Consider the following 15,800-nt stretch of genomic DNA (forward strand, 5'->3'; position numbering starts at 1 on the left):
ATAGCATTTTGAACTAATGTAGCTAAATCAAAGAAGTTGACTGAAATGTGCTATAGAATCATGCAAATATATAGAATATAAGTCACTAAGTAAGCAAAATAAATTCATAAGCATATCAAAATAAAGTCCACAGTGAAAATAGGATGATGTCCCATTATGGTACACTTCATTTGTCTGTACAAAATGTCTTTAATTTGAACTTCCTTATGGAAACTATTTCCTTCATGATTTGACATTTTACTGCCACTTATCTTTTAATTCTTTAATTGATAAAGATCTTTGTTTCTACAGAAATGACTTCTGAAGCGACCATCCAGATAACTTTAATACATTTTTTTTTTGGGGGGGGGGGGGCAGGATGGATATTTGCTGGCTAGGAGATATTATGTACATCTTCATCTTATCATCAAATTACAAAATACGTAAAAATCTTAATATAAAATGCTGAAGGAAATCACGTCCAATGAATAACATTTAGTGGTGTAGATATGTACAATTTATACAAGAAATTAAGTGTTAAGTCTTGCCCTTGTCTTTTCCAATCTTAGCTGCCACCCACTCATATAAAATAAAGTCACATATCTAACAATAAAGATTATAAACACATGTACAAGAAACAAATCAAGAATTTTACAGATGCTACAATATCACGCAATTCTGCTAAAATATACCATTAAACATTAGATTCTCTCCTCTTTACAAATTACATTTTTAAGCAAGTCAATGTACACTTTAAGCAATCACATCAACCACTTGTAAATCAGAAATGGAAAGATATTGCACAATAACATCACCTAAAAAAATGTGTCAATGTCCTTTGCCCCTTTCCAAGTGGAATGTCCTTTTTTTTCCTTGGCTTTTCAGACACACATTTTTTCACCTTCTTTGCAGGCTTTGTTACTTCTGAACTGGTGTCATGTGGCACAAGTCTTTTCTTCGGCAGCTGTCTGTTCAGTTTATTCTTACTCTTGGTGGCAAGCTTCTCCAAATAGTCACGATCATTTTCCTGGTCCAGAGCTGACTCCATGATGAAGTTGGTCTTGCGTTTAGGTGTTGTTGCAATGCTGTCAATCACTTTGCTTGTCAAGGGGCAAGCCACGCCTCCCTCACTTCTGCTTTTCTGAGCCAGTGTTCTGTCTTCAGGGGAGACAGCCCACAGTCCTTTGTTGTGATTGGCTCTGACTTGAATTCCTGCCTCTTCTGCAGTTGGCTTCTCAGGAGTGAAACTGGATTTGATATTGACAACAGGCTCCGCCCACAACATAAATGACTTGGATTCATCCCCTATGAGAGATGTACCAGTGGAATCGTTCCTTCCCTAAATGAATAAACAAATGAAGCAAAGTTTTGGGAGATGTGCTGTGCCTTCTTTAGTTTAGGAAATTCACTTTATTCCCAAAGAACACCAACAATTTGACATAAGACTCTAGTTATATATCTGCAATTTAATGTATTGGCTTCTAAGATTAACTCAGCTTGTAGAAAACATATTATTAAAAGTAAGTTCTGACAAAATATTTCATTAAATCCAGTTTTACAGAGAGAAAACAGTATGTCCAAAGTTTAGTCACAACTCTTTGAAATGATTCCTTCATTTGTTGCCTTTTTTAAGTCATGAGATTTTCAACTTTTACATGCAGTTTGTGTCATGACTGGAAAAATCAGCTAAATATTTTGCAACTTGAAAACTTGAAATACCTGGACTTAAATGTAAGCATGACTCTGTAAAAGCTGGCAATATCTACAGTTTGTTGGATTCAAAGTTCTCACCAAGCTGTGTCTCAGTCTCTCCTTAAGTGAAACATTTTCAGGGGAATCTGGATCACTCTCGATGTCAGGTGATCTGTGAAAAGAAACAGATATATCACGTTTGCATAAGACAAGAATACATTCTACAATGACTCCTGTTATAATGGAGTCCTCGGGGCCAGTAGTTTTCTTAAGATATATTGAAATTTTGTTATAACCATACAAATACAGTACTATGATGAAAAGTCAATGCGTATATTGTATGTTGTTTATTAAATGTGACCCGCTACAACAAAATGGTCCTAAAGTCGCGCACGGTCGAAGCCGTGAAAATCGAGTTTGAAGTTAGAGCATCAAAATTGGTCAAAACTTACGATTTTCTGAATTTGACATATTATTAGAGTCTGACATGTCTTCTATCATCTGTCGAAATTTTGAAGCAAAATGATCAAAGGAAAGACCAAAAAAAAGCGTTTTTCTGGGCGATGTTTTTTTGGCGTTTCAAAGAAGCAGAAACTGGTTCGAACATTTGGATTGAGCGCCACACATAGGCTCCGCCCCTAACAATGACCTGAGTGATCTCATTGGTCAGTTTGCTACTTGCCGCTAACCGAAGCGTGAAGCTCGCACACTGCCCAGTCGACTGGTGCGTGCGGGCGGGTTGCGCTATGCCTAGCCGCTTCTCCTGACATCCTGGTCACTGATTGGTCGGTGAGGAGACCGCCGACGCTGTGCTTGAATAAGCATTTCGGGGGTTGCTAGGGCTTAACTTCTATTGTCCGGAGGTGAATACTGACTTGCGTGTCTCTGGATTGTGATTGCGTTGCAAGGAGAACTTTTAGGGCGCTTTTCTCGAAACAGTGATTTCCCAGACGTCTTGACATGCTCTCTTTTAAACATCGATATCTCCGCAGCCGATTATTTTTATAAGACGTGTTATATATCAATTTAAAGCAGAAAGATTAGGGAATTGTGTCATGCAATTTTCAAATAATCGACCTCGCCCGACTTTAGGATCATTTTGTTGTAGCGGGTCACAAATACTCATCATTATACACTGAAAAGCTCTGTTATGTGGGATGCTTTTTCATTAATTTCATCTAAAGTTTACATTTAAGAAAGAGAATATAGTTGTTTGTATTCTTACGATGGTTTAGGATTCTTGTTACAGTTTATTATTCCAAAGGTTGGTTATTACAAAGGTTCAATTGTTCCGATCGAAGGTTTGTTTAACTTTGAACAGTTTGCTATCAATTTCTAGGATTTCTTAATCTTTTAAAAAAAAAAGGTTGTTATTTGGTAGGTTCGCTGTTCCGAATGTTTTTCATTCTGTAGTTATTCCGTAGTTCATAATTCTATAAGTGAAATCGGGTTTGCTCTTCCAAAGGTTTGTAAATCCAAAAATGAAAAAAGGTTTGTTATTCTGGAAATTGAAAAGGCTGGTTATTCCACTGGTTGGTTTATCCCTAAGACAATGTAAGGTTTGTAACTCCAAAGTTTGTTAATAATCCTACTTGTACACTCACCTTTCTTTGTTCACTTTTGGATTATTGAATCTTATTTCATGTTCTCATTAACAAACCTTCCGAATAATGAAGGTTCTTATCATTATTGGATTAACGAACATTTGTGGTAACGCATCATGTTTCATTTTTGGACTAACAAACCCTAGGAATAACAAACCTTCGAAATAATGCCACAAAATATTTTCAATATCAATAACATACCCTATTTCATTTTGGAATTAATCAACACCTAGGTCTATACAGATTGTGTGTGTTTCATAATAACAAACCCTCAGAATAATAAACCTTCATTTTGGATTAACATATAATAGTGCATGTTCTCTTTTGAAATGGTGTGTGACACATATCTTGCAAAATCAAATCTTGGTATTTAGTTTCAATTTGTGGCATCTCAACAAATATCAAAGTGTTCTAGTGATAACTGAAAGAATAGAAACATGAAACGAAATGGATGAATGACTAAGTGGGGGACTTAATGATTTTTATTTATTTATTTATTTATTTATTCATTCAAGATTTTATGCGTGTTCACAAAATAGGAATGCATACAAATGCATGCAAGTACATCTCATATAGCCAAGACAGAATATATACAATAAGTATAATAAGAAGCAGTTACAGGATAGTATACAACTCCACTAAGAGAGCTACATTATTCAAGGTAACGAACACGCAAAGGAATTGCAACATAAGCTTAAAGCTTGAAAATCGTTGCAACCCCCGTGCACACAATCTATATATGCTTGCAAATAGTTTAAATGATACTTGATAGGAGTTGGGGGGGGGGGGGGGGTATTTACAAAGAGAGCATGGGAACATGAGGGGGAAAGAAGAAATGCATGTGTGGTGCCTATTTGTCCTGTCGGACATTGACAAGAGAGAGCAAGAAAAAGTCATTATAAGCAAATTATACTGATTGAATTGATTAAATTTCTCATGAATCCCATTCAAATGTTGATTTAGTACCTGAAAAGTGAAGTGTCTGTAGATATGGAATTTGACCCAACTTTGATACAATTTTCATAACAAATAAATGATGATAGAATGCAAGAATGAAAGGCTTAATGCATGAGGCATAATTGAAAGTGCTGTGGAACAAAAATAAAGCTTACCTGAATTGGGACACCACAGATGGCAGTCTGATTGGTGTCTTCTGGCTGGTCAGTACATCAGTTAACAGCTGTGTCTGGCCAAGCCTGGACATGAAGACACCACTCTCCCTATCAACCAGGTCTCTTAGCATGCAGATAGTGGACTGGCCATAGATGACCCTTCCTTGACCAATGATCTGTTGACAATCATGTAAAATATGAGTCATTAAGCACTTAGGTTTCCAATGTTCAAGTAGAGGTCCCACTTGATTCATATTTGAGTTCAATATATATATATATATATATATATATATATATATATATATATATATATGTGACCCGCTACAACAAAAGGATCCTTAAGTCACTGATGGCTGAGCTGAGAAAATTGAGTTTGAAGTCAGATCATCAAAATCGGTCAAAACGATTGGATTTCTGTTTTTCGCAAAATTTTGTAGTTTAATGTATCGTCTATCATCTGAAGAAATTTCGAAGCCAAATGATCAAAGGAAAGGCAAGAAATTGGCGTGTTTCTAAGCCATGATTTTCTGGCTTTCAACGGAACAGAAACATGTCCGAAGATTTGGATTTAGCGCCACAGATAGACTCCGCCCCTAGCATCGAGCAATTTATCATATTGCTTAGTGCGTGGCACCCTAATTACTGATTGGTCGTGCGTAGATCACTGGCGCTAAGCTTGAATGAACATTGCGGAGATTGCTATAAGCAGACTTTCTATTGGCAAGAGGTGAAAACTGTCTTACCTCCCCTTGATCACGATGGAAAGAAAACTTTGAAGGCGGTTTTCTCGAAAGGCTGATTTCATAGACCACTCGACATGGTCTCATAAAATCACCAATAGCTCCGCAACCAAGTACTTTTACGAGTCGTGTTATATACGAAATTAAAGCGGAAAAGTAAGGGATAATGCCATGTCATTTTCAGAAAATCTTCCTCCCCCGACTTTCGGATCCTTTTGTTGTAGTGGGTCACAATATATATATGTATATATATATATATATATATATATATATATATATATATATATAAATATATATATATATACACACACATGAAATACAATAATTCTTTGCTTGAGAATGTTTCTGCACTGATCCTGTTTTCGTATTCTATACAAATGATTGACTATACAATTTATTATTTTGAGATGACCTGTGTCATACCATCTTTGACAGTTCATTGATGAATGCTCTATTGAAAGCCTTAGTGTTACAACCAACATGAAAAGAAACCTTGGTGTGTTCTCACCTTCTTGGGTGTAGCTTCCTTCTGTTTCTGCCACATGACTGCGAGGGTCTCTGCCTCCTCAATGAGTCCAGTGATGACTGTCTCCACACTGCTTGGCCTCAACACATTCCCCTGAGACTTCAGAATAGACAGCTTGATGGTGGTTAGGACCTTCCTTGTTGCTTCCCTGTCAGCAAATTATGCAATATTCCACAGTATATAAAGAATATTGGAAACATTTCATTTCACACTACAATCACTGTTTAAAACAAATGTATCGTCCAAGGCCAACATAAATTCTAAAATGTAGGGGAATGAACCCCAAACATACATGTGGATTGAGTGCATGCAGAAGTGCCAGTAAAACCCATCAGTGAGGTTTGAGGAAAACCAAACAATCCATTCAAAAGATATGAATTTTCAAAATGTTGGTGCCACCAATGCTGGATGAGAAGACTTTCTACAGATCATGAGGTCATATATTACAAATGATCATTCCCTTGACTTGTTACTAAAATGCGTCAATTGTAATAACATTCCCCCTGTTTCCTGAAAGAGGTGGTCTAGTGCTCTTTCTTTATGCTAGAAAAGTGAAAAAATGCTGAATTTTCTTTATATTTTCATTATATCGCTTTCCACACATGACATCATGATATGTAGTACGTAGTCTTCTTATCCAGCAGTGGCAGCACCAAAACTTCAAAAATTCATAATTTTTGAAAGATGTCTGATTTTCCTCAAACTCCACATGCTTATTTGGGTTGAACATGATAGCAGAGATATAGAACACAATTGGCATCATTAGTGACGGGTTGTTAAGGGCCCCGTTAAAGACTATTCAAGAAGTGCAGCACCACTAAACCTTTCCATGCCTTCACTCACCAATAGTTCTTCTCTACAAGAAATTTGAATTTGCTGGACTGTATTTGTAACTCACATAGAATCTTTGGTCTCTTCAGCTGCCGTCTGCATCTTCTGGATGAGGTTGACAAATTCGCCCATCGGCTTAACATACGCCCCCAGTGGTGATGAGGAGTCGGGCTGGTAACTCTTTCCTCCCAGTCTCAATCTCATGACGAAGGACACCATTGTCTGGAAGGAAGATGTCACATGTCAGGGGAACTCATCTCTTTTAACGGCAATTGAAGCTAAGAATCATCGCCATCTCTCTTTGGGGGAAACAAAGGTAGTTGCCCTATGTTGCAGGTCTAGTCATTTCTACCAATTTTAAGTTTACTCAAACAGATCTCAGTAATGAAGGTGACACTTTTGATATTTTGGCTCCTGGGGCTTAAAAGTAAAACATAATTTCTATAATGTGGAAATTGTGATTGTGGAAACTATGGATATTTGCTCTAATATGGAGACAAATGTATACAAAATGTGTGAAAAATGCTGTCGTAACACAATTTCAGTTGGGTAACAACAAAAATGTGAAATATTACCAAAAAAATTATGCTGCAAGTAATGTAATCTCAGAGCATACCCAATCATGACTGCTATGTGATGTCTTATAATTGATTACATTGATCACAATATCTTGCGCCACAGCAGTATCCCTTGTGCCATGGTGAATTGCATGCTGCTAGTTTTAACTGCATGCAATTCAATATTACTGCTATAAAGGCAGGATTACGATCATCGTGCACAAATTCTAGACTGCAAATAATGCAGATCACTCATATTGGGTGGAGAGGGTGCATATTACAGACTGGACTGTGAAGTATCCAGTGTCCAGGAGAAGTCATCAGAGATGGTATGCAGTACCATTAAAGGCCATTCATTTCGTAAATGATTTAATCTTTCTCCCTTAAATGTGAACATTATTTCAATGTGCTTGCATTTGGGCAATAATGCATCTCTTGTGCATCTCACCCATTCATCTGCTTTAATACAATGTTTTTTCTCCTATACAGACACACACTGGTTTCATTGTTGATATTACCACAGCCGGCGCCAGATTTTCAAAAGTGGGGGATCCAGTTTATATTTTTGGTGCCACTTCCGGGTTTCATCAGCTAACAAGCCCCCCTCCCCCTCCCGCCCCCAATAAAAAAGGCCTTCAACATGCAACTTTTTGATTAACTTCTCTGGGTTTCATCAGCTGACAAGCAAAAAAACAAAACAAAAACAAAAATAGGCCTTTGACCAACAAAGAATCGCTCTGGTACAACTTGCAAAAGCTTAACCACATTCTATTTATTTTTGGGGTGCCACATCTGGTGTCAAAAAAGTGGGGGCCCAAAGTGGTAACACCCTATATGCTCCTATGTATTATGCAAAAAAGTGTGTGTGTATGTGTGTGTGTGTGTGGGGGGGGGGGGGGGGGGGGGAGGCAAGCCCCCTCAGCACCTGTCGGTCCTGATTACTGCCCAGAGGGATTTCACCTCCATACTATGACCCTCAAACCCAGCTCCTTGGGTCATAGCATGGAGTTGAGATCCAAACAGACAATAATATCCACAATGCCCTAAACAAAAGCAGCCCACATCTGTATTATATACCAAATTTAAACAAAATTTTCTTTTATACATTCCTTTTATATCCCCAATCTTTGCAGCTTCACATCAACATCAGGAATCTACTCATAGTGATGCTAAAATTTTAGTATAGACATTTTCATGAATTTTTTGCTTACAGAAACCATTACAAAACATATTGTGCATGAATACTTTTGAGATACTTATGTCCATAAATTATCTCATCCACAAGATTATAGTCAAACTTCACTGAAATTGGATGAAAGCATAAGATTGTGTAAAAATCTTCACTTACATTACTGTGACATGCAAGCCACAAATACTGATACATTGTATAAGTGGAAAGTTACATCAATTAATGAGTAAGAAACGAGAGCATTTGCTTGTCCTTTTTTCTTTTCCATGATTTCAAAATTACAGTAGGGCAAATGCCTTATGAAAAAAGGACAAATTATATAAAAAGTTTCGAGTACCCGTATCGTTATCGTCAATGCGCAGAAAACCTCTGCGCACGCTGAAGAGCTCTGCCACAGATTCGCTTCTGGTTGTCTCAAGCGAGTCGCAGTTCCCATACAATTCAATGGAGTTCTTTGTCTGCTTTTCCATTGTTACCCCCTTTTTTGCTTGGCTATAATTCAGCTTTACAAAAGAGTTGAAAGTTTCTAAGTTTTACTGATTTGTGGTCACTACAGTCATGGTTCACTACTGCAAGGCTTCAATGTGCTGGTCACATGATGGAAAGCGAAGAAACCTTCAACAAAAAATACCTCTGGATAAAGACAGAGCGTGATCTGAGTGCATGTGCAGCCAAAACCAGGGCAAGTTTGTCTCCTGAGCTATCCCATAATGCATCTAAAACGCTGCTCTGCGCACAGCTCCTAGGTATTGGCGATACCAAGAATTCTCTGTGTACTGTCTGACTTACTGGATACAGGGGCATCTTCTTCTCTCGGGCAACCTTTCTGAGTGCTGTGAAGCCCTCCAGCCCTAGACCCTTGTCAGGTAGACTTAGGCACTGGGCAAGTGACAATTCATCCCGTGAGTTGATCAGCAGGCGGAGGTGGGAGGCAACAAGCTGGCGTGTAAACCACTGCACAGAAAGTAAGAGAATATCAGTGTGCAGATAGGTATCTGGTACACAAACCATACACATACAATAATCCTCTCAGTTACCTGACAGGGCTGTCAGTTAATCCCTGTGAAAATACTCATTTCTGTAGCTCTCCACAAAACATGGAGCAAAATGTTTCCTGATATAATTTCTGTGAGTTTAAGGGGATACATGTACCAGGAATAAGAGAGAGAGAGAGCTGCAAAATGGAATTTTCATTGTGAGCATCATGCACAACCGTCATCATTTACAATTTTTATGGGGAAGAACACAGCTCACTACATTGGTAATCACGTTGTAAGCTTTTCTACTTGGGTAAAGAAAGATTTAAGTTTTGCAGATCGAGCATTATCATGATGATAAAATGAGATTTGACTCAGAGACAAAGTGCCACTGAAGATCACACTTCCACTGATGCCAATACTAGGTACTCTGATAACTTGGTATGGCCACATGAGCTCCTGAGCATATCCATGCATATGTAGATGTGGTTTACAGAAAGTGGTTGGTGAAACTCAGAGATTTCATCTTGAATCTACAATCCTCCCTTGACTTATATCACAGAACACCTTGTGGTTAATCTCTAGATAGATTGAAGCTCTAAGGGAGTTCAAATAACCACGGGAATGGGTGTGTAACAGCCTACAGACAAACTACCTCAGTTGTATTTCTTCCTCCTGGTGTTTTTGGAGTTCTGCAGTACTGAGATAATGCACCATCTCTCATCAAGGAGGTCAAGTTTTCAGTTTCCACGGACACTGAGATTATCTTCTCCTCAACTCCTGTAGTGTCTCTGTCACCATCCTGATGAGGAGACGCCTGGATGTTCAAGACTGTGACAGCAGATGACGATGACCTGTCCAAGCCAGATAGAACTTCTAGCATAGCTTCCTATACAGTCAGAAGATAATCCACACACTATCAATATCTGGAGTACTTTGTTTCATTATCCTTTTCTTACACAAGCTTATGAGATATGGAGACTGAATAAATGTTCTATTTGCATATTTAAAGGGATAATACAGTTTTGGTCAAGATGGGGCTTCCGGTTTCCAATTTCTTTTGATGATTGAGATAATTAGAAACCTCTTATGAAATATGAAAGAGCATATAACTCCAAGAGGATTTCAAAATTTATTTGATGAAAATTGGTTTTGAAAGGGCCGAGATATCCAAAACAAAGCAATCTTAATAAGAGGTGGGACCCACCTTTTATTAGGGTTGCTTTTTTTTCACTTTGTTTGTGGATATCTCAGCCATTTCAAAACTGATTTTCATCCGGTAAACTTCAAATTCCTCTTAGAATTATATGCTCTTTAACATATCATTAAGTGGTTTCTTACTATCTCTCAAAAAGTTAAAAGTTGAATCCTCCCCTCAACCAATACTATTCCACCCCTTTAAACATGTTTAATTTAAGAACCCCCCCCCCCAAAAAAAAAAAAGACAAAGGCAAAAAAAGAAGAAGATATAAATGTGAGTCCTGTACGCAAGAAGACTGAACAAATCTAATAAGGATTGGTAAAGTTTGTACAACATAATGTCATTTAAGCAAAACCCATAACACAAAGAATCACCCAAGCTGTCCACTGGAAAGGAGCTTTCTTGACTCTGGTTGATTTATGCACAATGCATGGATGAAGTCATTTTGGTAGACACCAATTACTTAGCTGTTTTGTTTCATTGTGTTTTCATCTACCTCTCTGTTTATTCTGACAGTATACTTGCATCAGGCCACAAGACTTACTAATTTCTATTCACTCCAATCATGAGGGAAGTTAAATCATTCTTGTCACCATTTATGCATGGGTTACGTACAGTAGCACCATTGCGAGTAAAAGATACTGTACGTCAGCTCACCTCAACTTTGTTTTCTGGTGGTTCTAGCAGGACATACTTCTTCCCTTCCTTTTCCATCTCATCTGACTGACCACTGCTGGTATCATCCTTCTCCTTGGCTCCTCCCATCATCCATCCCCTCACTTTCCCTAGAACATCCACAAGATCAACCATGTTACATCGCTTCAGCATGGCCTGATACAGGGTAACAATATGGCGTACTTCTTCTGCAGCCTGACTGGGTAGTTCATTCCGGGTGTCTTCATTACCTGCAGACAGGGCACTTGGCTCATGGGTGGACTCGGTGCTGGTGGCTGAGAAGAGCTTCCACTGCAGAACTTTTCCTGACATCATAAGGACCTCACTGATGTCCACCTCAAACATGCCATGTTTCTATTATTGAAAACAAAGAAAACGACTCTATCAGTTTAAAGAGAGAAAAGAGCCCATGGCCCAGCGACCACATTCTCAATTTGAATAGGTCGGGATTCCATGAATAACAACTGCTGCCAAAGTTGAATAAATCCATGTCATGTGCAATTTTGGAAGAAAAACAAGATATATGATTTACACTGTATATCATTTCATGGTACCATCCCTCCCCATGTACCCCCCCCCCCCCCCACTACATTCATTTTTTTAAAATCAAACATGCTAAACCACTGGATAACTTGCCAAGTTTGTAATGCCTAATTTGGGGTTTATGAGGGGGTTGGATTTCCATGGAGAATTTACATCTCCCCCCCCCCCCATATAAAAAAGTATAATCATATATATCATATGTGACCCGCTACAACAAAATGATCCTAAAATCGGGTGAGGCCTATTATTTGAAAATTGCATGACACAATTCCCTAATCTTTCTGCTTTAAATTGATATATAACACATCTTATAAAAATAATCGGCTGTGGAGATATCGATGTTTAAAAGAGAGCATGTCGTGACGTCTGGGAAATCACTGTTTCGAGAAAAGCGCCCTAAAAGATCTCCTTGCGACGCAATCACGATCAAGGGACACGCAAGTCAGTATTCACCTCCGGACAATAGAAGGTAAGCCCTAGCAACCCCCGAAATGCTCATTCAAACACAGCGTCGGCGGTCTCCTCACCGACCAATCAGTGACCAGGATGCCAGGAGAAGCGGCTGGGCATAGCGCACCCTGCCAGCACGCACCAGTCGACTAGGCAGTGAGCGAGCTTCACGCTTCAGTTAGCGGCAAGCAGCAAACTGACCAATGAGATCACTCTGGTCGTTGTTAGGGGTGGAGCCTATCTGTGGCGCTCAATCCAAATGTTCGAACCAGTTTCTGCTTCGTTGAAACGCCAAAACACATGGCCCAGAAAAACGCTATTTTTTGGTCTTTCCTTTCATCATTTTGCTTCAAAATTTCGACAGACGATAGAAGCTATGTCAGACTCTAATAATATGTCAAATTCAGAAAATCGTAAGTTTTGACCAATGTTGATGCTCTGACTTCAAACTCGATTTTCACAGCTTTGACCGTGCTCGACTTTAGGACCATTTTGTTGTAGCGGGTCACATATATATACAGCGTACTTGAACAATTAACAGCTTTGTTCAAGACAAATCACTAATACCTACACACAATTAGACAAATAATAAGTGGTAGAGTAAAGAGAGCCAAAATGTTTTAGGTACAGTTCAAGAGAAGTTGTAGGCACAAGCAAGCCATAATATTATATAATAATATGTATATTTTTGTTTCCATCCCTGTATGTTGTACAGTATGTGCTTTACAAAATCAGATAACAATGAATGGTTTTAGTTACAGTGATACATGTGTGTATATTACCTATTGGTACTAAGAGCAAATACAATGTCAATAGCAATGGCTATGACAGTCTTCTTTATTTCGTATCTAAATTAACCTTTTCACTGTTAACACTTCTTTTCCACAGGGCTCTGGTATATTGGTCATTAAAACCTGTACATGACTTGCTAACAGTGAAACCTTCCACACCTTCCTGTTACACACAAACCTGCTTCTGGTCCTCTGACAGGCAAAGTTGAATGACCTGTAAGTGACCACCCATTGAGAGCACTGTCTGTCGTTCATTGGCTGCTAGACCATGCTGGCGATACAGGCTGATGAAGTGCTGAGACAGAGTTTGAAGGGTTTGGTCCCCACTGGGTCTGTTCCCAAGGAGGACAATATCAGTGCTGTCAGCTGCAAAACAATGTGACAGGCAAAGGCAATTAGAGCATTTTTTCTGTCAGTAGGTAACTGCTATTTACAAGCCACACTGTACTTATCAATGTTAATGAATTTTCAGGGCTCCACACTAACGGTGGGCCGGTGGCCCAGGGCCACCAAAAATGCACGTTGGGCCACCAAAATTTCAGAAATGAAGAATTTGGTGGCCTGATCAGGCCACCAAAAAAGGTCGGATGTTTGCCTTTGGGCTACCAAAATAAAAATTAGTGTGGAGCCCTGATTTTACAATGTATTCCAGTGAGTGCACACTTTACTGGGCAATCTTCTGCAACTGAAGTTCCCATCCCTGTATTTATGATGGAACACATTAGCACACTGCTATGGTAAAAGCAAATCTGTACAAGCTCTAGAATTGTAATGAATAATCTTGTATGGAAATATGCTGCATGTAACTGTAAAAATGTCAACATGTGCTGGTTCTTCCTTGTACATCAGTACTTTGCAAAGTATTCAGCTAATCAGCCCACATTAGTATCTCAAAACAATGGCAGACAAAACATTCATGTTTCATGTAATTACACTAGGGAGGTGTTATAAAAGGTGTTACAGAATCTCTTTGCAATTTGTGTAAATTTAAGCATAAGATATAGCATAAAAATGTATGCTCTCATTTAAGTGGTTTTTATGTGGCCATGCTCAAAGTTATTCTTCCATAAAGTTTGCCTATGGTGGCTCAAAGAAGTGATTTTTAATTTTTACAATTTCAAGCTACATTTCAGAGGAAATGTTGAAACCCTAGATATGGAATTTGGTGGTTATAATATTAGATACGAAACAAATCCTTCAAGTTTTCTTCAAATCTCCTTTTTTTTACCAGCAGGGTGTTTCATTACGAAATCATTTAGTCACTGTGACAAATTGTGCCTGTGACAGAATTTCATTGTCACCGGTGACAAATTTCCATATTGTAACATGCGTGACAGTTTGTCATAGAAAAAAAAAAATGATTGCAAGACCACAGATGAACTAAGTTTTGCAACAGAAGCTGACTGAAGACAAAAAACAAAGTACCTAACAATGGATGCTGCTATGACAGTAAGTTTTGGGTGTTTTTTTTCCAGAGTATTTCATTTTGCCAAATTCAATCTGTAGCAATTCACACTATTCAGAATAGTGAATAAATGTGCCAGGGCAAAGGGCTGTGACAAAATTTCACCAGATTTGTCATTGATTATATATCAGAAAGTTCTCGCTCACAGCCTTCTAGCAACAACTTCTTTATGAAGTGGAAATTTGTTGCTGCACTGAGGTTTGTTGATAAAAGCCATATTTGTCGCTGAAATGGCCATTTGTCGCTGCGACAAGTGCTTAGTTAAACACCCTTAACTAGTAATGGCCCAGAACTGATAAAAAAGAATATTAGCATCTCATGAAATGGGAACGTATAGCCTGTTGAGGACGAGTCCCGCGTATAATTGGGCAGGGGTATTGACACGAGAAACGCGTGCAGTAGCAAAAGCAGTCTGTCCTCAACGGGTTAACCTTCGTGCTTGAATTTGTGCATAAATTTGTTCACCGTGTTTAGTACCGTACTTGAATATTAAATCTTTCGGAGCAAGTAATTGGCAAATGTATATTTCAGCATGATAGTATTTTGCAGTTAAAGAAGCACACTTGATTTTTGCTATTTTTTTCTTGGTATGTGTGTGATCTGTTCTTTGCAAACTAAATAACTGCTGTCTAAAATATTGAAGGGACTGCAAACTGCTCACTGTAGGATTGTTGTGATTGAAGAATGATGCACACTAAAACAGGGGTGCTCCTTTTTGTCAGAATCAATTATTCACACCTGCAATGGAGCTCACATACCCTCTGCAACACAGAGCATGGGTACAAAGGAGAGATTCTGGTTTCTTCTTCTACAATACCTTCCTGATTTCACAAATACCTTTCTCACAGAGCCTGACACGTAAGCTGATTAGCTCTGCTAGGAGATCGTCTGGGGCTGGTCTGCTCTTGTTGTCCACAATAACCACTGGAGTGGTGGCAGTCAAAATGGCTGTCTCCAGATCCATGACCTACAATGTTGATGATACAATATATTGCCTAGAGGAAAAAACACACTGTCATGGCAATGTTAAAATGCAATTTTTATGGTACCTCCACTTTGATGGGGATAGCACTTAGGATTTACAGTTTTGTATCACCAGATGGAGTAATTTGGATGATATCAGCTGTTCGCAGTTCCATATACACTGTAGTGAAGTATCTGCAAAAACTGAATTTTGGTCACGAGCGTCATGAATGTGTATTGTGTGTGTGTTTGTGCATGTCTGTGTATTAGCAGTGGCGGCAAAAGTCCTTTATAATGCACATGTTGGGAATAGTATTACCTAAAGATTCTCGTTGGGTATTATGCTTCAAACTACAATTATGAATGAAGCAAAAATACTTTGATAAACACTATGTCAGACCTACCTTTCATTTTGCCTAACATTAGTTTTTACCATTGACCACATGATAATGACTGATATATATGTAACGATCGCTCTGAGATATGCCTGTGACTGCATGTGGCT

General features: G+C 38.6%; 1 protein-coding gene across 1 annotated transcript; it reads right to left on the reverse strand.

The window, feature by feature from the left end:
- Window positions 1-678: 678 nt before the first annotated feature.
- Window positions 679-15,109, reverse strand: LOC139736302 (PCNA-interacting partner-like). Its single transcript, XM_071647030.1, has 11 exons — window positions 15,091-15,109; window positions 13,046-13,233; window positions 11,329-11,437; window positions 11,066-11,271; window positions 9,863-10,096; window positions 9,020-9,184; window positions 6,552-6,706; window positions 5,636-5,801; window positions 4,388-4,563; window positions 1,771-1,843; window positions 679-1,318 (listed from the first exon to the last, which is right to left on the reverse strand). Exons 1-11 carry the CDS (start codon window positions 15,107-15,109, stop codon window positions 791-793), a joined length of 2,019 nt encoding a protein of 672 aa, XP_071503131.1. The 3' UTR covers window positions 679-790.
- Window positions 15,110-15,800: the final 691 nt, after the last annotated feature.

Source organism: Diadema antillarum, unplaced genomic scaffold (genome assembly GCF_040938485.1).
Source record: "Diadema antillarum isolate AM-2024a unplaced genomic scaffold, OU_Dant_1.0 seq00000636_RagTag, whole genome shotgun sequence".
In the NCBI taxonomy this organism is placed as follows: domain Eukaryota; kingdom Metazoa; phylum Echinodermata; class Echinoidea; order Diadematoida; family Diadematidae; genus Diadema; species Diadema antillarum.